Raw genomic sequence first — 24333 nt, forward strand, 5'->3', positions numbered from 1 at the left:
GTATATCTGCGTGTCTCATCTCAAACCCTCGTCTACACATACATCAGTTGTCACTTATTCACATGCTACTCGTTTAAAGCAGCCTTGAGCGATACACGCAGCTGCACCTGGGAGACGTCGAGGACGTACAACAAAGCACAACATGGCCGAATATTTCTGAGAGTGATTAGAGTTCAGTGTATTCTGTTAAAAGCTATAATCAGGATTATTACTGGATTATGTGGAAATAAGGCATTAAGCGTAATTTGCCATGTTTGCAGTCCAACCATTTTGAAATCAACTGAGCTATGCACGTAGTGTGTTTTCAGCTCTGCTGATATGCCAATATATTATTTATCAGGGAGCTGTTGCTGAAGAGCTGGCACAAATATTAATTCGCGTTACACCAACCTCATGCATGTACACACAAGTCTCATTCACTGCTTTTTTCTAGTCTATATGCAAGCATTTTTCCACAGATGGCCATCGGCTGTCTGGTAAAGAAGCGGTGAGGGCAGAGCGGGACACAGTGCTGATGTGTGGGTCTGTCTGTCTGGCTTGTTAGGCATTTAGTTAACAAACTCCAGACATCGGAGACCACAGCTTTCTCCTCCAGTCCCAGAGAGATAAATGTAAATATCTTAGCAGACAACCCCAGATAACCCTCCACTTAAAACCACTCCTCTACTCCTTCCATCCTTCTCTCATCCTGACCCACTGACATGGACCCCCCCCTCCCCCCCAAAAAACAAAAAACAAACAAAAAGAAACAAAACAGAAAAAACAAAAAAAACCAAACCATGAACTGTTCTGTTGACCACTATCACCACATTTCTATCACTGGATATTACTGAACTTGTGCTTCTCGGCATGTAAACCAGTTTGTCACTGGTCTGGCTGCTAAATCAATTTTTTTCTTAAACAGCATAAAACCTCAAACACCAAAGGAAGAGATTATGATGATGATAAATAGTTTGTCACCTATTTTATCACTGTCCTTTCCTGCTTCTGACCTTTTTATAACCACCTTTGGTAATGTACTCAACACGAGCTACAGTAATCGTTAGTAGCGTTCAAAACCCTCTCTGTGCCTCTTATTGATAGACAGGCATGTGAAACGCCTGTGTGGCATGCGTTCTTATCTCTGGGTGGATGACATGCTTTACCGTGTAGCACTCCGATAACTATAAATGGCAAAGAAGTCCAAAAAGCATAACAAGGAGCGTCAGAAGAGCAGTATGTAACTGTGAAAATCAAAACTGAGAAGGGTTATTGTTGTGTAATTCTTCACTATCACATTGGACAGGCTGGTAATAGGAAGCCAAACTGGAGGTGTTATCCTCGACAGGGCAGTGTGTCAAAAATGATCGTGCAGTATGTCCCTAAAGCTACAGGCAAGCAAAGATAATGTCAGACACGTTCACCATGTTAGTCACCAACATTAACTCGAACACCAGGCAGCAGATGTGCATATGGTGCAGTCCCTGCACAAGGTGTTCAATTCAGAGCTAAATGACCTTTGAATGTCAGTGTGATCAACTTATTTCCAATCCTGATTGCAATGACCAGCCCTGTTGAAGAGGCTGGTCTTGAAGAAGGGTACAATAATGTGGCTTGAGCCACACAGAAAGACCTCTACATCACTGTGTCAATCTAGATAAAGTATAACTGTCTTACTTAGAGGCTAAAGGTCATAAGTTCCTGGCTACTGTTGATGCCTAACAGAGCAGGTCTCTAATCCCTAAAAAAGGCTTGTTTATCATGTAGACCAGCAGCCAAAGAGCTTAAGCCCTTTACAGCTTACAATATGAGTGCAGGCTTGTGACCATAAATACCTGCTTGCTGCAGGCAGTATCACCTCCACCCTGTTGTAGCTATGTAACCAGCAATAGAGCCTTCTGTTCCCAGAGTTCTTAGAAAAGGCCGGTGCCAGTTACATAAACAGCTATGGATTTACTGTGTAGCCCCATAACTTCATGTCCTCTGCTGCTAATGCTAAGGACTGCTTAAACATATTTGGTTAAAGGATATGACATCACAGGATCACAGGGTGATTCAGTGGTGACTGATGTGGAGTCAATTTCAGTGGAGTTAAATAACAAGAAGTTGATTCTGTTCATCTGGACGTAGCGTTTTCTGTGAGAGAAACGTTTGGTCACTCATCCAAGTGACTTCTTCAGTCTCAGCTGACTGCAGGTTTCCCCAACCTTATAATTGGCTGTGAGGTCAGTTTCTTGATCATTAATATGCAATCACTGGTCAAAGATTATGGGGTTTAAATAGCTCTCCTGAGAGGAACGACCACTTGTTGAGTTCATTTTTTTGTATGTGTGAGTAATATTTTTAAAGAAGATTTTATAATGTTAAGGTGAGATGAACATAAAGTCAAGGCTTCCATATCTGTACAGAAGACTGAGTGAGTGCTTGTTTTTGTTACATGGACTAATCAAGCTATGATATTAATAAATCCAATTGAACAAAAAATAATCATCTCATTCATCAAACAACAGATGAACAACGACTAACAAGATCTACTGTGTGACTGGGAATCTTTCCAGATATCTGTTAAGTGACAAAATGTCTAAGTAGACTAAAACCAGCGAAGAAAATAATTCCCTACTTTGCACTTCCAGAGTTTAATGAATGGCATGGCGATGTAGGTTGAATGAAGAGTTCTCCATCTGTGGCGGATTAGATGGCTACCCGTGGCTACCAGGACCTGTGCTACCAACTGTCACGCAGAGGACAGATCACTCAGTGACAGTAAGCAAAACAGCCTAGTTCTGTTCAGTAGAGGGAAATAACTGACAGTTAGGTAGTGAGTTTTCTCCCACACTCTCTTATAAAAATCATCAACAACAACAAGAAATATATATCCTCTAATGCATATGCACATTTATATGAATGCACTCCCATGATGAATCCTAAAAGACAAAGCTTACAGGTTGAACACTTAGAAAGCCAGCCTTTCCTTTTCCTCAGGAGACAGTGATGCACTTCCATGGAATGTATGCATGCAAGTTTGTCATGCTTGGAAGTCTGGGTGTATGAACTGTGTCTTGTGTTCCTGAAGGACCCCAGATGGGTAAGCAGGCAAGCACGAGCTCTGCCTTTTGGCTTTGGCATGTGACCGAGCCGCCAGGCAGCCCTGGGTCACTGCACTGCACTTTTCTTTCATATGCACCCCTCAAAATCTAGCTTCTCTGTGAGTCATGTGCACAACATTGCCTTTTTATTCTAATAATCACATTTCTTTTTTTGGTACTTGCTTTAGTTCAGTTTAATACAGACTTACCTTTTATGTATAAGGGCTAACAACACTTCCGAGTGTAATTTAAATGCTTCTCATCGTTGCAAATGAACAATTAAATTCATGATTGATAAGATGAGAATTTATACTTTAAAATTCTGCACCGCTCTCCTTATATGCCTCTAGCTGTTTCGCATGTTGTCAAAATGCATCAAACTGCCTCCAATGTGACTGAAGCAGAGTTCTTTTTAAAGAACCACTTTGAAGCGCTCCCCGTTGGTATGGAGGAGCTGCCCACCATTACTCTGACAGAACCTACGCACATCCTATGTACAGCAGCTCAGCACTCGCCTCCCTTTTTCTTGTATCATCCATGCAGGAACACACGTGCAGAAAAGGCTTGCCTTTGGAACAGCAATGAAGGGCACAAACACTGCAGCGCATCCATGCTTTCCTACGTATTCTGACATGTTGCTGTTATTCCCACACGATTAACACGACAAGTGAAATGTGAGGAAATCAGAACTGCAGTGTCTTGGAAATGTTTCAACAATGTATGAGAGAAGTGTGAAGATATTATGACTATGATCTGCAAGTAAAAATTCTCATTTAAACACATCCTCAGTTCCAGCAGAGACTGGCATGTGAATTAAATAACAGGCTTTGTATTAACCACATGGATTCCTCAATAAACACAGGAATCCTTAATGAAACCTTAAATGTTCACATCTTTAACTAGGATCTTCAAGGACTGAACACCTGAATGCAAAGAGTTATAATATGACATCTCAAAGGCACACTTTTGGTTCTGATTATTTCTCATTTAAAGTCCTCTGGAACCAACACAGTTACTCAAAGTGTGACTTATGGAGGGGAAAATGTAGCTGCCCTAGATTCTAAACTTGTGAATACGTAAATAATGGATCACTTCTCGGGCCATCTACGTTGTCTGACATAATTATTGTACATGCTTTTAAAGGAAGTCTCAGATTTCCAGCCCAGATACCAGTCAATGCACTACTCTTTTGCAAATTCCCCACTCTCTGAAACCCACTTAACACACACATACAGAGACAGACACACACACAAAATCTGACCTACTTCTAGTGCATGTGGAGGGAGAGGATGTGACCCTTCGCTCAGTTATTACACTAATTACACGTCGCCACTGACTGTCTCAGTGGCAAATCTTTTAACGTGACATAAGAAAGGAAATTAAGACATCATTAAACACCCTATTAGGGAGGGGGAAGAATATGACTTAGAGGCAGTTCTTTTGTTCCTTCCTCCATCTGCGGTGTCAAGACTCATTTAAAGAAAATCGTGATTCACATGATGTCAACGATTACTGAAGTGATTACAGTATTTTATAATGCAAAGCCTCATTTAAAGTAGACTAAGCCATGTTCATTGAGGAGCTACATCAACTTCAACAGTAAATGATCTATTTTGAGGGGGAGTGCAATTAAATCGAAACAAAAAAAAAAAAAAAAAAAAAAAAAATGTGGCCACAGATGTTTTTTTTTTTCCTTCCTGTGCTTTGGACATTATTTTCCAGAACATTCCAAATCCATTACTTCGTGGTTAAAAATAGCAAATGTGAGATGCTTACTGCTTAAGCTACCCAAGCCCAGCCACTACGGCAAATCACACGCAAGGCTCCTTCTCACAGAGGATACAGAGTGAAACCACATGTGGCACCGTGGTCCACACCACAGATGGTGACATGTAATATAAATGAACAGGGCGCTAATCAAATGGAAGTACCTACATTTGTCCCATGATACTTTTGGTGTAACTATAAGAACTGAACAGTTTTAAACAACTAATGCAAAGATTGTAACACTTTAGCCAAAGCCTGATGCAGGTACAGATCATTTTCATTTAGGTTTTTTGTAATTTATTCCTTTCTTTGTGTAAAAGAAACAAATAACTTTTCATTATCAACAATTAACTGTCTTTTAGCCCTTCATTTTACTAGTTTTGAACATTTGCCCAGTGCTTAACTGATGTTACACAGCAGAGGAACAAGGTGTCCAAACAGTGGTAAATGTCATCACCACCACTGGAACAGTCAGTTAGGTCGATTATTGACACTACGGTCACCTGTATATGTTACTGATATATTGGTTCCATTTGGAGTTTACCTTAAAAATGAATAGATATAAACAATATATCACATTAACATGTACATTAATAACTGTGTCCTGCGTAGCTCAACAGCACGAGCATTTCTAATGTTATACAAACAGATACACACAAAACAGTAAGGGAACAACAGTTCTCTGCTGTTCTCCGTGTTTGTTCACCACCTTTCTTTGTTGGGTTTTACTACAAAGGCCACGGTTGTGTTTTCTGCTAAAGTTACCTCTTCTAGTACTCTCTGTCTATTATGCCATCTATGGCTTTCTCTCTTTTTTTGTTTGTTCAGGTGGGATCATCTGTCCCTCTCACATGACTGCTGTCAAGCTGAAGCCAAGGTCAGATGTCTGACCCTACAGAGCAGGGCACCTTACGAAATACCAGTATTTACTAGTTTAACTACTGGAACAGTAATCAAAGAGGCACCAGCCTGGCTGCAAAACTGGAGCCTGTTGTATGTGCTTTAGCCAATTACAGGTTTATTATCTGAGCTATAAATGGCAAGTTAAGGAAATGAGAAGTGCAGATGGAGATGAGCTTACATTTAAGGTTTTACTTAAATGTAAAACAACTAAAATAAAAAACTTGTGTTGATTCATGATTTTACAGATGGTTCAAACATTTGCCCATGGCTCGTCCATAACGTGCTACGAAGTCATTAACAGCTACTGACAATGCACGGGTGCCACAAATTTTTGAAAGCTATATGATTGTGAGATTATAACAAAGCTAAAAAGCTGCACAACTGACAAATTAAGATCCGTGCTCTGAAGCAACTGTAGGCTTTTTTTCTCCTTTCTTTCTTTCTGAAAGCCTGATGCCTTCCTCATCTCCTCTATGAAACATGGACAGATGGGATGAATGTAGAGAGTCAGAGTGAGATAGCAAGGGTGAGGGATATAAAGAGTGAGGGGGGAAGGGGAGGGTTCTGCCTGTGTAATCTGCCCAGAAACTGGCCATGGGCACAAACGAGCGGCGGTCTACGTGGAATTCAACTGCGCTTAGTGATGGCAGAAGTTCTTTAAAAAAAAAACAAAAAAACACATCCTTAGCCCAAAATTCATCATGAACATACATATTGCATGCACATATGGCATCAAGAGCTGAACCTGCATATTAGTTAACCGAATTAATATTTGGATTTGTAAGTTATTTTTCTGTTAACCAGCGAATAAGCTGTTGGGAAAGGAGCTATGCTGCTCTTGTGGTCTGTTATCCAGGAGGGTGCACACCGTCTATGTTGCTTCCAACTTTCTCTCTGGGTGATCATTATTGTTATGTAAATTTAGACAAAAAAATAAATAAATCACAGCATGCCAATAATCTCTGATGCATTATGTCAGCCAAAATTAGTTAGAAAAATACTCTAACTGATCTTAGCCCGTTAGTATTAGAAAAGTTTGTTTGCCCAGTTGGACAGTGACAGTAGGTGAGGGCTCATAAAGTCACTTCCAGTTTTAATGGCAGGAAAATCTGGAGGCGTTTCTTTTTCACAAGACAGGGAATATATAAAAAGCACAGCTGCCACAAGGAACAGAATTTTGAGTGTACAGATATATATCTAACTAGAAAAGTTTCTTACATGGTCAGTGCCTTACGAGCAAACGTGATTTTTCACAGATTTTTACTGCATTTGATAAACAGAAAGGGATTGCGTCACATTTCCACATACAGCAGGATCCTTCTTGGCTAAGGAGTTAAATAATAATTAAAAAGTATTGGTACGCTACACAAACTATGCCAAATGAGGACAGTCTGGTTAGATGACAGGGAACACAACAAAACAAAAAAATAAAAAATAAAAAATGCAAAGGGTGTGAAAATGCATTGCCACATGTGGGTGGGTGGGAATGAAACTACTGAGCATTCAGGCAGTTTTGACCTCAATCCCAAAAAAAGAGATTCAGTGTGTGGAAAAGAGAGACAATTTTTCCAATGGCAGTAAGCTCACAATAAAAATGTATATATGGATATGAATTCGGAGCTAAAACGAGACTGGAAACCGAGGGCAATAAAATGCAAATGGAAGTTTTAAAAAAATAAAATAAAGAAAGAAATCACTGTAGACCTGCAGAATCCCTGCCACAAATCTAAAGGACACAACTGGTAAATAAAATAGAACACAGTTCACCAGGCCACAGCTGGTGTCATGCTAAACTTGCTGAAACACATTCATGACACATGGCAAAGGAGAGATGGAGGACAGGCTGAAACGAATGAAAACAGATGATACAAAACAAATCACTTTGAGAGAACTGGGATGAAAGCAAAAATGCGTCAATTTACCCTTTTCGAGCAGCAACCACAGACATAAACACGTGCTCACGCACAAATACACACACGTGCAGAGCGTGCTGGAATAGAGAGAGGGCGATGCGCTCTTTGTGTGGCTGGGCCAAGAGACTCTGGGGCTGAAACCCATCACTAACGCACGGATTAGTTCACACGTGCACACTGCCTTTTAATCTGGTCCACTGACAAAGGTTGGACGAGAGAGAGAGAGAAACAGAAAGAAGGAAACTGACAAATAGATGGCCTGAACAAAAAAGAAGGCCACAGAAACAGAGCCAGAGTTGGAGGGCAAAGGAGGAATGGGGGGGTGTAATTGACGGGTCGGAGGTGACGAGAGATGGAGGGCAGGGCACTTTAAAAGAGTGATACCACCTGATCTAAAATATTACCAATACATGTGTCTTTGGCAAATGGCCTAAATCCCACAGATTAGATCATGTGACTGTATACCTACACTACTCAAAACACATTCATTTCTTCTTTTAGGGAGCAACCTCTTTTTCCATTTGTCTGCTCTTCAGCTTGAGGACACAATGGCACACACAGTCACTGACCCATCGGCAACCCTCAGTTTCCCTTCAGCCTTCTGTCAGTGGAGGGGTGAGGGCAAAAGCTTTGGATTAAAACTCCAGTATGGCTTTTCTCCAAAAATGGGCCTAGTGTAAAGCCAGGGACATCCAACCAGATGTTGGCTCTGGGGGCAGGTTGGGTCCTGTCAAACAACAACCCCCTTAGTTGTTCATGTGCTTTAATACATCCAATTGAGAGTGGGGGAAGGCATGTCAGCCGAATGCTCTACATCAACCTTTAATGCGCAAAATGTACACGATTCTCTCTCTAAATTTACTTAAAGTCACTGAATCCAGCTGGTGGCATGCAATTCTACTGAAGTTATGCATTAGTTTTAAACATGTGCATTTCATATGACTTTCAGTGCAGGTTTGATGATGAGAAAGTACACGAGGCAGTAAAGGGTGGAGACTTTTTTTTCCTATGCATCTCCATCACACTGCTCTCATTGGTGAAAAATTAACCTCTGTGATTGGTCAGAAGACAGTGGTGTTTTCCCCCTTTTTCCCCAGCTGTGAGGCTAAAAATAGAAGCAATAGTCAGATTTAGCCTAACTGAGTGTGTCTTGCACTTTCAGCTAGCATCCCCTTTTACCTCTTTCTATCCTAAGTCACCAGGCAGATCATTTAACAAGCTTCTTCAGGAAAAAGGAAGGGATGCAGGAACATTTCTTCCTGGAACATTATGTAACCCCAGCGTCACCCATTTTCTCCAAAGTGGCCTAATCAAGCAGCCCCACACAGTTTTGTTAATGGCACAGGTCAAAAAACCCAATGTGTAGGAGGAACATTTTGCAGAGTATTATGGTACAGACTGTGTGTACAGCCTGTACCTAACAAGACCGAACACCTACAAACTAATAAAAAGAAAATGTTTCTATTTTAATCAGTGAAAATTTAACCAGGTTTTGAGTCAGAGAGGGGATTGTTTGATGGCTTAAACCTGCTGACTAAGCTTCTATAGCCATTCAGCTTTATTCCTTTTGGTCACACCATCCTTCCACAGAGTGCTGTGTAGATGTACTCTTGCAGGATAAAAGCACAACAAGAAGAAGCCCAGACAAGGGGTTAAGGGTCAGAAGAGCCGAGACAAGATGTGAGTGATGAGGAAGCCTTCAAGTGCCTACATATAATCCTCTGTATGGGTCTTCTTTACACCTGTCTACAGAACATTTGTGTCGGGACGAAACAAAGATCTACGGTCTTATCTGACGGCAAACCAGTGAGGATTGCCAGAACATGCTATGTCCATGACACCTTACAGACCTGTTTTCAATCAAGCAGTATTTGATACTGAAATTACAGATAGTAATAAAGGTGTGAGATAATTATAGCACCCCATGTAATAAGATGATTCAAACTGATCATTCATTTGACCAGGAAGTCTTTTAAAGAAGCAGTTACAACAGTTATTGAGCTTACATTGGCAGCATGCCAGTGATAACAAATGTTTGCAAACTTTTTTTTTCAGATTTTAACAGTACTTTATTCCATTGTTGTTTCCTTCTCAGTAAAAAGGTTCTATTTGTCTATTTAAAAAAAACAAACAAAAAAAAAAAAAAAACACAATCTGGAGGCTTATGTGGATTTTTCACATTTTTGATGTTAAAAGGTAAGTGCTCCCCGAAAAGATGTATGTGACTGGCCTGCTAAGAATGCCAAACTACAAAAAGGCGTTACTGTCAGAACCCTCAGAAACCCAGCAGCAGGTGCGATTGATATGCAAATCAGAAAAGGCTAATCCAGTTTCCCTCCACTTGACTCAGAATAGTTCACTTATGCTACCAATGTGGCACAAGTGAAATGCAAACGTCTCAGCCTGTCTTATAGTTGGCTGAAAACAATACACACATTCCAGAACACACAATTTAAGTGTGAAGATTCTTTCACCATGTTATGAGTGAACTATAATTTTGAAAAGAGAAAATAACGTCTTCATTGCAGCTGGGAACCCTCCACACTAGTCGGTAGAGCAGGTAGACTTCTAGCCAGAGCTACAAATTGACTGTTTGCCAACTGAGTACAGGCTTATGTCCTACTGACAGGGCAGAAATGCTCATTGTACACACACTGAGAGTTTATATAAGGCTTGCGTGCTTCTTAAGGCTCCCTTAATTAGGTGTGTTTGACCAATCTCTCTACTCATCCCATCAGCATCTCAATAACTTCCTTGTACTGAGATACCATCGTTGGCTAAATCAAAGCTTAGCTCGACTATTCAGAACTGGGTCTGAGTGGTTTCAGAGAGAGGGTAGGTGACATGCCTCAGCACATGTGCATGCTCTAGCTGGGCTCACCAGACCAAAGATCAAGTCTCTTAAGCTGCTTTTCTGAGCCAAGAAAAGCTTACAAGTCGTCACGTTGGTCAGAACAAATGGTCCCAGTTTTAGACCCTGCAGCAGGGCCTGAGAATGGGCAGCACTCCCTGGACTCGAGAAGCAGTATTGCTTTCTTCAAGAAACATCAACACAGTCAGAGTAACCCAGGCTTATTCATGTTCAACTGCTCATTCAACCCAAAGGCTGGAACAGCAGTGCAGTGTTTTAAGCCCACTGGTTAGAAAGAGCAGAAATGAATGAGGGCAGTCAGTGGCAACAAAGTAATGTGCCATTTAAAAAATGTGCCACCCTTCTTTAGTGATATTTAGCTTAGACTTACTGGAAAATTAAGAAAAGCTTTCAAAAGTCTGAACACATAAAGAAAAATATTGCTGTATGGGTTGTGACTAGCTGAATCACAGTTAATTTTGTGTCACGCATGCATGCGTGTTATTGCGTGTTATCCACTTTTTACATTTTGGACTGGATTTATGCCCAGACATGAGCAGATGAATATGATTTGGTATGTTTGCAGTTTGCTTTAAGACCTTCAATGTCAGTGGTGTCCTCCTGATAAAATTTACAGCAGAGATAGCAAAGGTGTTTTTTCACATGACTGTCATTGATCAAGCAGTTTTTTTTGTTGGCCAGTAACGGTCTGCATATTCTGAAAAGAAAGTGGGCTTTAAAAGCAGGGACTAAACTAGGTAACTGCATTAATAAAAACCTTCTTTGAACTCTGAAATATGTGATCCCACTCAGCTGGAGACTATATATTGGCCTGAAAATTGTCATAATAGGTGTTGTTTATATAACAGCTAAAGGTAAATCCGACCAAGTTCATGTCAAGTTCATACACTTCACACATACACAAACAAAAGGTGACTGCAAATGAGGCATTACATGTTTAGACAAAAAATAAAAAATAAAAATCAGGACTTCACAAACACTCCTTACATGCCAGGCAGGCCAACCTCTAATGGCTAAGGGTGTTTCTGATAAACATATCCACAGAATCACTCTCAGAGGTGTTTAGCTCATTCTTTGAGGTGCTAAAATACCCTGTGCAGTGGTCGCTTTGCTCACCGCTGTGCCATCATTGCACAGATGGAGCCATTTATAACTGCAATTAAGTTGTAAGAAGCCGTTGCAGTATTCTCCAAAACGATAGGTTTCTCCACTCAGACAATATCACGTCATACACACTGATAAGGAGGAGAAGATGTCAAAACCGGAAGCCAAGAGTTGGCAAGTGTTTTTTGCAACGTTCTTTCCAAAAACTCAAGTTTTTCAAATTACTCCAACATTTGTATTTGTATGTGTCCGAGCTTCTGTGCAGGATTACCATTATAATGGCCGTAAAAACCGACATGATTAGTGAAAGACTGTTCCACAAAGATTGTGTCTTGCAATACAGGATGTGATGTGAAACTTGTCACCAGAGACCCGCGACACGAGCCACATGGCGAGCATAAAAACGGCCTTAGGCAGCTCCTCCGTGTCAAATCAAAAAGAAAAGCTAACATTGGTTTTACTACCTGGGAAAATTTTCTGACTGCATTACAGACCTGGCCTCAACGAACTATATTAAAAATGGATGAGTGGCAGTTCAGGAGGAACTCAGATGATAAGCAATGGTTCTTGTTTTGTTACCTTTTGATTGATGGCTTTATTATTAATCAATAAAACAAGCTTTTACTAGCTATAATAAATCCACAACTGCTCGAGCCCCTACAGATTCAACTCCGAGCCATAAAAAAACCTCTTAATTGTTTAATGTTATGCACATGCTTTACACAACGCGCAACAATAAATAACCAACTAACCTGAGCACTCTGAATTTATAATCAACACGGTTTAAAGAAAATGACTAATAACCATAAGGCCGTGAGATCAAAGCAGTCGAACCACAACATGCAGTCATACAAGCCTTTTACTGTTAAATCCTACTAAGGGAGTGTAATTTAGCAGTGACATGTGGAGGTGAAATAAGGCTGTTAGAAGGTACATGATCAAAGCGGCAGATGACTACGTTATCTGGTCCCACGGTAAGCATCTGGAATGTGTGTGGGGATTTTTTCCCCCCCTTTCGGTGCCTTTTATCCGTGTCCTAACGTCTCTGCTGTCACACTGAGTCTACAAGCCTCAGAGGTTATCAAGAGCTGCGGTAGCCATGCAATGCAAATCATCTTGCCTGCAGTAGATACACAAGTTTGATAAGTGTTGGAAAAAGCTCCACCCAGGCTGGACCATAAAGGAGCTGCTTCCAATTTACAGGACTTGGAATTCTGCTGACATGGAACGAAAGCTGCTTCTGTTGCACGATCATGGTATAAGCCTGACACACTTGGATGAACAACTTGGATGAACTCTTATTCGCCTGCTACTAAGCTGCAACACCAAGCTAACTGTGTCAAGCTGAAAACAAAGACAAGAGTGAAGAGAAGAGTGGTGTCAGTTAGGGGTGGGTTTTTATAATCGATTCATCGATTAAAATCGATTCTGGCTTGGATAACGTAAAATCAATTCATTAAAATCCTGAATCGATTTTTTAATATAAATTTATTTTGTCCGAAATGCCAGAATCTCTGGTGACATCTCACAAAATTTCAAGAACCACCAAACAGTAAATGAGAGCAGGTACAGGGATTCTGCACATAGACTTAAACACACAGCGCGACCCGCGGATCAGAATCAGTTAGATGTCGCCTTTCTCACAGTCGGGGCTGAAAGCCGACAGCTCGCTGATCCGGGTCGGCGCTTTGTGTTCACGCCCTTTATGCGCTGATTCTAAAGCTGTTAGTTTGATGTCTCTCCAAACAATATTGACGAACCAGCAGCAAAAGAAGATCCAAACGCTTCACATAAACATCGTCATGAATTCACTCTTTTACTGTTTTGCTTCCATTGCGATGCGCAGCTCTCCCTCTCTCCCTCCCCCCCTCTCTCTCGAACAGTTTCGCTTTCTTCATTATTCGCTTGCTTGTTACACAAGTCTACTGTTGCTTACAGCGCTGTCGGCCGCTGTTTTTTCCCCTTTTACAGTCTTCCGAAAAGAAAACCTCATTTCTGCTGTTCAATACTGAACAAATTGAAACTTTTTAAAATTATTCAAAATGCAAAATGCTTAGCCATGTCTCTAATAAAACCGCTGTAACGTCAGAGGTAATGTTGATTAATTAATGGTTTTCTTTCGTTTTTGATGTACTGCAGAATATTTTTATAAAATCCCAGGCCAGGAAAATCACCTACATGTTTTTCTGTGTTTTATCTTCAGCTACTTTGACACAAAGGCATCTGCTGTGATGCTCACACCTTGGATAAAGTCTTGAGAGTGTCAGCTTCCTTTTTATAGATACAAAAATATGTAAATGTCCTGATCTGAATTATATCTCTGACTGTCAAAATTTCCCAGATTTAAATCGAATCGAATTAAATCGAATCGTGGATCGAATCGATTCGGGACCTTGTGAATCGGAATTGAATCGATTCTAGAAATCAGTGACGATACCCAGCCCTAGTGTCAGTATCCAGACTTGGTACAGGACAGCTTATTCCTGGCCTGCTCTGCTGCTGCATGTCTCTGCAAAGTGCAGCCAGGAAAAAGAGGAGGGACGGGATAGAAAGTTTCACTGGACATTATGCACGTATTGCGAATGAAAACACACTGACACTAAACTAACGCACAAATGAATGGTCAGTCGTTTTTAACATTTAAACAAGTTAGCTTATTTCTGAACTTCTTCAAACCATCTCTAGTGATTTAGTGCTTTGCAGAAAGTAGGCCGTTTTTCAGGGGATTCTACAGACTGTGCCATTTAATTAAAGGAAGCAAAAACAGCACAGTCAGAAGATTCCTGTTCATACAAACTAAGCATTATTGTGACACAATTAGGATGCTTACTTTATGAAGTAATCATTTTTTGGAGGAGTAATATATGATGCAAACAGAAGATAGCATGGAGTATAAAACATCAGAGCAAATGGACAAACAAAACTCACACAGATATAGATCACCAAATCTAATTCAAACTTTTAAAAAAGCATTAGAGCAAAAAGGGTAGGAAAGTACACCTATTCTGCATCTCCTGTTATAGTTAGCAGTGATTCCCACATATAGGCTTTATACAAATCTACTCTGAATGACCATGGCCATAAAAACAAGCCTTACTACAAGATCAGCCCAAAGAATGAACAAATCCATCCTTCACACTGTGTTTTAGGAACAAACAACTGAGTTGGCACATTTTTTTTCCCCTTTGAAATGTATTTGCTGGGGTGGAACGCTGAAAGAAAAAAAAAATGCAACTCCGCATGGGTGCTGCAATCTGCTGAGGCCATTCAGTCGACCAGCCGGCCTTGTGTGGCTTTGTATATGAGCACCAAGATGAGACATCAACTCTTGTCTATATTTAGATCACTGGACGGCTCTCCTTCCAATGTTCCCATCCTTTCAGAAAAGGCTGCCAGGGAGAATGGCGAGAAAAAACAGGCTGAGGTGATATGTAATTACACTGAATGGTTCCAGCCTCTCGCATCCTTTCATTGTACCCACACGCTCAGAGATAATGAAATGGAAGGCATGCGTTTTTTCATATATTTACCATAAATCCTGCAAGTCGGGCCATTCTTATTTATGGTGTCAAAGAAAAGGCTCTAGTGCTTGACTGTGCATGGAATAAAGAGCATAAACACCAGCAAGTACCCTAGTAGTGAACTCAGTCTGATAAGGGCTTCCAAGGTGCTGTTGCTCTTAGCAATAAAACCATCCCAAACCAAAGTCTGGTTAAATGCACCACTTCCTACACTGCAGATACCAACTTGAATGCAGACATAATTCAGTACAGAAACATAAGAAACTTTAGATGCAGATACAGTGCTGAAATTTATGCTGCTTCTACATACTACATTGATTTAATGTCATTTCACTTTAAGTTTTTAAATCATACCCTAGGACAAACGTATGTCTGCTACACACTAAAATTGCAGGCGTGTACACAAACTGGACACAACCATTGGACTGCAAACAGAAAAGCACCCGTATTTTATTTGACTGAACAAAATAGGCTTAAAATAATTAACATGATAGTCCAAAGATCTAAGCCTAGCCAGAGATGCAGCTTCAAAATCACGCCTCTCTGTTAGTAACAAACAAGTTGGAAAGTAAAATCATAACCCTGCTAACCAGTGCAGTTCTGCTATACTTTGATCTGGAAAATGAATGGATCTATGCTGTGCCAGAGTAAAATGGCATATAATCACTTGAACGGAGCAGTACGTATCCACAATCGGGACGAGGGTGTAGACATAAACGTGCAAGTAAAAAAAAAAGCCTGCCAGTACTAACAAATGCTTATGTTACAACCTCAGTAAGATGTAACTTACCACAAAAGAATGTGGCTCAAACATGCCCAATATCGTTATACGGCAACTTCATTCATTCGATTTTAACCCTTTTCTGACTGCTAGACTGGTCAACTATTACTGAATATCAACTAAGAGCTCAGACAGAAGTTTATGTCACACATACCCACAGAGTTATATGCAAAAACGTGGAGAAGGAAACTGCATATGATTCACTGTTACACAAAAAGGTGGAAGGATTATGCATATTAGAGGTGGAAATGGGTAAGGTGAAACGAAAAGGAGGAATTCATGAACCCAACTGGGCCACCCAAGTACTTTTATCTTTAAAGACCTGTTGAAAAATAAGCGTTTACTTAAAAGGCCATAACCTTGTAGGGGAAATGAAGAAGTAGGTCATAACAGACTTGATATATGTGGGTAGGGCATGTATGAGCCTGCAGTCTGTGGTCTGATTAAATCCGAAATGTGTTTTAAAGATGCACTGCCAACTCACCTATTCTTTTCCAGCTCGTTATGTGTCGACCTGCAAACAAAAAACAAAAAGCAGAAGCTGTTAAAAAAAAAGAAAAGAGAACAAATGTACAATTTTGCCTTAATGAGCAAGCAAAATAAAAGGTACAGGGCGTCTTTATCAGAAAAAAAACAATTTACTTTACATGGGTAGTATTAGAATACTAAGTATGTATGAGCTAGAAAACCACGGGCTGAGACGTGAATGGTGAATTGGAGTGTCAAATTTGATTAACAGATTTATTAATTAATCTCAAACTAGACCAATTCTAGGCTCAGTGCACTGAAGCCTTTACACAAACAAATGTCAACGTGACATCCAGGAATGCACTGTGGCACAGTGCCTCTTCCTCAATAATGCAAGGGAGGATGTGACACTGCAGACACTTCCATTCACACTGTGCATGTGTGTGCGACTGGTAAAGTAGGAACGTGCGCACACAAATACACAAAAGCAGCCAGGATTCAGTGCTCTGTTAATAATCTAAAGTGAATCAGCTCGTCCCTAAGAGTGTCTGTGTGTGGAAACATACTGAAAGGAGACAAGGCCTCCCCCAGATTTTTTAAATGGCCAAGTTCCCTTTCACACAAACTGCACTCTACCTCCTCCCAGGGGGCAAAATGGGGGTAGGGGAGTGCTGCTGGATGCAACCTGGTCAAGCACTTTTCTATAGCGTGGGTTATCAATACTGCAGTATGCTTTTATTCTTGCCATCTTGGTAATAAGCATGCAGGAAATATGGACGAAGCAAGAGGTAAGAACAGAACAGAGGGAATGCTGCGGTTCCATCTGTAAAAATTGGCCCAGACTCAGAGGAATTCATTTTTTAATGAATAGATTACTGTTTATTTAGTTGGATATGCTAGACAGTATGGTAAGTCAACTGTGGCAGTATATTTGATTTGACATGACAAGGTCTATGACCAGGCTGAGTAGCTACTATTACAACAAAACCCAGGCACATTTCAGACACTGCAGGATATTTGCTTAAAACCTGAAGGAGCCTACATGCTCACGTGGATGCCTTCATCTTTTATATACATTATATAAGCACTGAAATCATGTATGGCTGTGCTCTTCACCAGGCCAGCCACACAAACTAAAATCATATGAATGGTGCATTTAAAACAGCATAATCTCTTTTTGTTTAATGGTGATCTCCATAAATGTCATAAAAAATGAGCTAACAGCCACACATTTAGTTCTTTATTGGGAAAATGAATAGCCACAGTCTTGTGTTGAACGCTGACTTCTTTGCACACATGTAATTATTTTCATTGTCTCCAACTCCGCTTATTTCTGTAACTGTCTGATCTGTAAAGTCAGATCAATAGTTGTGCTAACAGAAGATTAATACGTTGGAGTGCATAATTTGCGTCATCTGCTGTCACAGTGGTTTCACTGAGTCTGTGTTGCTTGGTAACCAACATCCTGCTTTGTAACCTTTCCAAACTCTGAATGTTTTATCAAAATGTGAACCTTCATTTGGTTCCCTTTAAAAGCGCATTTAGGGAACAATGTTAAAATTCAGGATTCCAAGGAACTTGTGTGAAACCAAACTTCTTTTTTTACATTTGGGAAATCTCTTCAGCTGCTCTATTTCACTATACTGAAAAATGGCCTTTCATTTGGCCTAAGTCAACTTACGTGGGTTTTATCATCACAATCCTTTTTCCCTGCCTCCTGAAACCCATATCTGCATGTCTGGACAGTGACAGCAAGGCCACACAGAACAGCAGCATGCTTCCTTCTGCAGGCAGGCATGCATGTATGTGTACGCGTATGTGTGCGCATATATATGCATGCAGGGAGTGGGTCAGCGAGATAAAGCTGCCCTGCTATAAACGGTAGGCAAGAGAGGACAGATTCAGATAAGCCCATCACTTTAAGCCTCAACACGCTACTGAGAAGGCAGATATAACTGGAGCAAGCAACTAAGAGTGTGTTAAAATAAAATGTAATATTAATGTAAATATGATAATGAATAAATTAGCATATTCTCTAAGATGTCGGCTTAACATTAATTTTAAAAGGGTCCTTGGAGTGTTTATAAGTAAGGAATAAACAAGAACATGTTTGAGACTGAAGCTTAGGTATATATGATGTTCTTTTTGTCATTAAAAATGCAGACACAGAAGATGGCTGCATTGTAGATCTCTTTGGCTAATGCACCATGCCTTTAATTTGCTCACTTGGCTTCTGTCATACACAGGATCTCTGAATGAAAAAGGCCCATCGAATGATCTTATTTTTTTAGTTTGCCAGATGCCCATCTCCCCATGGGAGTAAACGAAACCACATCACAATATGAAGCTGTGAATGGGTGTTTAATACAAAATGTGTTAACGCAATAGGCGAGTTGTAAACATAGCTCTATGAATAGAAACAACAAGCATTATCCCTGCACAGTTTTATTGGTAGTGCTTCTTCACATCTCGAAGCATTTAAAAACCAAATCTTTTCTCTTTGCCACTTGCTTCCATTTTCTCTCCTGCATACGTAAACAGTTTGATTACAGACTCTCAAAGTTGTCCCACTTTAGAAGCAGATTTCAGAAAAAGCATGCATTGTGAAAGCTTACAGCTTTTCTAGCATTTAACTTTACATTAAGCATCATTAATGTGTCCTTATGGATATTCTCACAAGACTAAATGCTATGAAGAGTTATGAATATGGTGTCAGACTAACAATATATCTGATCGTGACTGTTGCCATGCAGAACTAGGCAGCATTGTGCGCTCATGAGGAGTAATGCGCAGTTCCTGTTTGGTGGCCTTCTCTTACATTAATATTAAAAAGCTCTTCAAGAGTACGAGTGGGCTTTGTGTTTGATGTATGACTGTCGATGGAAAGATTAATGTAAGCAGCCTAACTTAAAAAAAAACAAACAAACAAAAAACCCACACAAATCCAGTGGATCCTCCCAACTCCTGTTACTAAATACAAGTGTCTGCCATCAGTGAAAGTAATGTGTTTGACAAGGGCCTTAATCTATGTGACAGTCATTATCAGCGAGTGTTACTAAGCATATGTTCCATAACAATCACCAGTAGCTTTGAAATTATGCAAACTGTGAACCCATGTTTTTTTTTTATAGAATATGAAGGTAGAGATGAAATAGCAAGTCAGTGATTATACAAAACATAAGTCCTATAAATGGCTCCACATATTCGTCTTTTGGTGTCTGCAAACAAAACATGCCATAAATAGCAGCGTTTCCTCTTTAGGGGATAAGACTAAATATCCCTTTCTCCCACAGTGAAGTGGAGAATGCATACTAGGGGGAAATACAGAAAGTCAACCACAAAAAAAGAAATTACTAAATTTAAAAATCACGGGAAAATTTTTCTGCATTGTTTAGGCAATAAATAGAAGAAGTAGAAGATGTTGCTGCAACATTTTTTTTTCTTAAGCGACATTTTTCGTTTTAAAGTCTTTACTTTCACCATGATCCCTAACCTTGACCACTGCAGTCCGTTTGACAATCAGCTGATGAAAAGCCAGCAGAGCACCTGTTGCTGCCACCCCCCGTCAAATCCACCGAACCAGCGGTGTTGACGGTCAAACGTGCACGTAGCTACTATAGATGTCTCTACAAGTTCGAGGATCGATCTTTTGTTATTCAAATGTCAGTGTCTCTTTACCTAGAAAGCCCCTTTATCTGAAAAGCGTAAACGCTGCAATAACCAGCTGGCAGCAGTTTAGGATCACATGCTATCTGCAGCAGTGTCATCCATCCCAGAACTTCACTTTCATTACTGGCATATAAATAGCAAGACGAAGAAGAAAACAGACACTTTTCCCCAGCAATCACAAAAATGACTGAGAATAGTGTCTTACCTATTGTGGTTACTGCTGAACTTCTTATTTCGGAATTTCCTTTGCCTCTGGTAGTTTGTGTTCTGATTTGATGGAAACGTCGAGGCATATCCATGTTCACACTCTGTTGGAAAAAAAACTGGTGGTTAACTGACTAGCCACTTTTTTCTTTTGGGGGACACTTTCTACTTCGAAAATCACCCTTTTTGAGCCGACAACCAGTACAGGGTTGTCACTGCCAACTGAGACATTTGGAAATGTTATTACCTCTTTCTCTCCTTTCTATGTATTCTGCTGCTTCCAGTAACCGCTGAATATTTATTAGCTGAACAGCCGTCATTCTTTCCTGAGGCTGGCTGTGTTGGACGTTGCAATCTAGCTTTGCAAGCAGCAGCAACGACCGCTTTTTAATTACAGGGAAGACAGTGCATTGGTTATTATTAAAACTGACGTGTTATATCCTTGTTCCGTGCCTTTGCTGGCTCATGAACAGCCTTCGCCAAAAGGGAAGGAAAGAAAAAAAAATCCAGTGTTCGCAAGCTAGCAAGCTACAGCCAATCCTCGCCAGAATTCACTGTTAGAAAAAGAAAGCGTATCAAAATATTTAAAAGTTTCTACGAAACACGATATCAAATTTTTACAAAATTGGATAAAAACAATATAAAACGTCCCCGAGGGAACCATGAACCAGCAATGCGCGTGCTGTAGCTCGTTTCCTCTCCTTTCCTGTTTGTTTACTTAGCTGCTCAGCTGAGAGGCGGGGATCCAGCGGCGGGAGAGGCCGGCCTAAGTGCAATGCATTCTGGGAAATCGAGTATTTTGGTGAATATGGTCCATTTTACCTCAAACGCAAACATTCCATTAAGTTCACAATTTAGCCCACCTTTACTGAGATATATATCGATTGGAAAATCATTCACGATTGTAATAATGTTTCAACTGCAACTACAACAGGTCAGTGTAAATTAATACATACATCTGGCAGAGTTCCAGTGCACAGATCAGCAGAAATTATTTTAAAAAATGGTGTGTTTACTATTGTTCTTGCAAAGTTTAGGAACGTTGTTGCTTCTTTTCATGACAACGTCATAAATGCATGACAAAAAATAATAAAGCATTAATTAGGGCTGCTTTTCATATTTAAATTACTAAATATCCATGTAATTCCATATTCTTGCCAGACTACGAGTCCTATAGAAAAGCCCTACAAATCCCATCCTTCACTGGGACAGTAGGCGTGTCTTGGTCGGCTGTAGCCAGGCCCAGCAACACGTGACGTTGCTATCGAGCGTAACTTCGATTGGCGAAAGGCTTTGACAGGCGGCGAGGGTTGAGCTCGCCTCTAGCCAACCGCAGGAACCTTGCGCCATGTGGAAGCCAGTGCGACACGCCCCCCAAAATAGCAGGAAGCAAACAATCGAGAGGACTGCTTTCTGTAGAAAATTTCCCACGTTGCATTATTATAGTCGATATCACTTCAAAGGCTTTCGCAGCGCGTTTCACCCAACGTGACTGACCTTTCTGCACGAAAAATGCCGTGCACAGAAAAATGCATATATAAATTCGTCTTTTCGGTCTTTTAAAGTCACGAGTTAGATGAAAGCGAAGCCATGAAAATGATCATAAAGAGTCGTTTTTAGTAGTGCATTGCCCAGATAACATGTCATTACATTGGATACGTGCCAATCCAATACCCATCTGAATGATCGTGCTTTCTGCAATCAGCCAACTTATCTATAATTACATCATTTCTTATAACGTGATAAACAAGAAAATCATGCAAGGTCGGATATTTTCTAAAAGGTCGAGTCAACGCCGCGAGCTATAGCCGTGGCGTTTATCTATAAAGTTTCAGTTTGTTTCACCGATCGAGTCTGCGGGGGCACAATGACATCATCCTAAACTGAGTTGGAGGGCGCTGCAATGTGGTCAGATTTATTATAACGGAATCGTAGCCAACATTCACACCCACACACCTAATCATTATGTCATATTGCTTTGTCTATGCAGCAGGGAGGTACAAAAATTATAGATCCCTGTGTTGGGAGTTGTGGAGAGTGACATAGCTCTACACGAAGATAATGCGGATAATGCAGGTAAAAATAGTCCGTAAAATTACGAAAGCTTATATTTTTCTCCCCTCCCGTAACTGCAATAAGTAAGGTCACCTAAATCAGTCTGGTGCTCTTTCATATTCTGTGTTTACTGCAGGCAGCGGTGCTTAGTTGAATGAACTCAACCCTTTGTTGTCTGAATCTGTTGACAGTGAAGTCTTTTTTTTTTTTTCCTTCCTGAAATTCAGATGCAAAGGGGGAAAAAGATCAAACGCAGCACACAAATAAAACTCACTTCCGTCCTTCCTCTCGGCGCTCTCAAGAAACCTAGCAGCCTCCAGCAAAACTTGTACATTTTTCAGAAAAGTGTTGATCTGCTCCATGTGGGAGTCTTTGGAGTTGAAGACGTCATTGAAAGGACAACTAGACATCTCGAAATCTTGCTGATCCAAGAGAGACGCATCGGAATCAAAAAAGAACTCCTCACTCTTCAAACTTCTTCTTTGCCTCTCACTTTTGGCCATTTCCCCCCCTCTTAGTTTCCGAGCTTTCTGGCGACGGGCTGAGCGCAATTCGCAGTGAGGCAGCTTCTGGGGGACGCTGCTCTTGTCAGATGGTGTCTCTTTTCTTTCTTTCTTTTCTTTTTTTTTATGAATGCAGGGTGTTTAATGTGGAGCAGTGGCCAATGTCAGTAGATGATGGTGCATGGGAAAACAGGGAGCCCGGCCCCTTAGAGTCTAAGGATTCCGCATGGTCCCTGTGCCCGCCCTTGAAGAGAATACAGAATCGTGCATGCATGGACACTATACCAATGAATCATATTTACATGTTAACATTACATAAGAGTTTCATAATTCTGTTTTACGTGGCATCACATTAAACAAAAATAAGCATAACTTGAGTTTAAACAGCAATGGCAGGTTTGGGACTAACAGCTTTTATTGTATTCTACTGCTGTTTACAGAAGTCAAGCTATGAGAAAGGCATTTAAAACTTGATTTGAAGGTAAAAATAGTTTTTGTTGTTTTAATTTGTTACAAAGAAGTAGGAAGTTATTATTTTCTTCACTGACCACGCTATTTGAGCAAATAAAAAGGTTAAAAAAAATAAAATAAACGAGGCTCTGTGCATGTTTATCATGCCTATACTGTTTTCTCACCAGCATTTTTTCCAGATCTTTATGCCATAGTATACTCCAAACTGAACCTCCCACTGAAAGTTACCATCTGTAAATCCAAACAAAGATCAGTACTGGAGATTACTGGGCTACAAACATGTCTAGTCATGTTCCTGGGTCAATGGCCTAGGATTTCAGAACTCAGACTTTTTATTAAATATGTTATTATTTATTCCTTTGTATGCTTGTTTCTTTTATAATCAATTGTGTTGTTTAGCTGCAGTTGCTTTTTGTAGTTGAGTTTAGTTAATTTAGTTGTATCTCCAGGTTTAATTTCCTCTTATTCATTAGTCTCTATGGTATCTTAGCTCTAGGTGTCAATTGTTTCAGTATTTTCTTGTATTTTGCCTCTTCTGTTCCCATTGGGTTTTGAGTCTTGATTACAGTTTGTTTTCTATAAGCTCTTGTTTTCCCTTTTATATAAAGTTTTCTATATTCTTTTCAGTAACTCACTTCCTGTTTTACTTTGACAGTAATCTAGCTTTTGTATTTAGTTTTACTTTCTGGTCTTGTTTTAATTAGCTTCAGCTGTGTCCCCACACCCTCACATGTCCACGTTTCTTGATTACCTCATGTGTATTTAAGGCTTCAGTTTGACTCAGTTCTTTGTTGCATCATACTGTTTACTTGCTCAGTTTCCTTAGCATATTCGCTGTGTGGCTATTGTAGTCATTCCTGAAATCTGTAGTGTTCTGTGCCCTTTGTTCTTACAAGTTTGCTTCTAAAGTTTGCATTTGAGTCCCTCACTGCATATGTTTGCAGCATTGTAGGCCTGCAAGAAGACAAGCCTAAGATGAATTTACTATAAAAACACACACAAATTCCCAAATCTGAGCTTTAAAGAGAGGTGAGAAA

The 24333-nt window shown here is 40.2% G+C and overlaps 1 protein-coding gene across 2 annotated transcripts in view; it reads right to left on the reverse strand.

Moving 5' to 3' along the window:
* Nucleotides 1-22977, reverse strand: part of mxi1 (max interactor 1, dimerization protein) — a 37070-nt gene extending 14093 nt beyond the window's left edge. The window contains exons 1-3 of one of the 2 annotated variants that reach the window (XM_086296403.1): nt 22597-22977; nt 20269-20371; nt 16411-16440 (exon numbers count right to left, since the gene is read on the reverse strand). In XM_086296403.1, coding sequence (XP_086152529.1) covers nt 16411-16440; nt 20269-20371; nt 22597-22825 — 362 coding nt within the window. In that variant the 5' untranslated portion in view covers nt 22826-22977. Of the gene's footprint in view, nt 1-16410; nt 16441-20268; nt 20372-20514; nt 21020-22596 lie in introns of those variants that run through there. The other variant, XM_086296404.1, reaches the window with a different exon arrangement.
* Between the last annotated feature and the right edge of the window lie 1356 nt (nt 22978-24333).

This window comes from Aulonocara sp. 'chitande type north' Nkhata Bay, linkage group LG6 (genome assembly GCF_057382095.1).
Source record: "Aulonocara sp. 'chitande type north' Nkhata Bay isolate Kocher_YH1m ecotype deep benthic linkage group LG6, A_spYH_male_GT1.1, whole genome shotgun sequence".
In the NCBI taxonomy this organism is placed as follows: domain Eukaryota; kingdom Metazoa; phylum Chordata; class Actinopteri; order Cichliformes; family Cichlidae; genus Aulonocara; species Aulonocara sp. 'chitande type north' Nkhata Bay.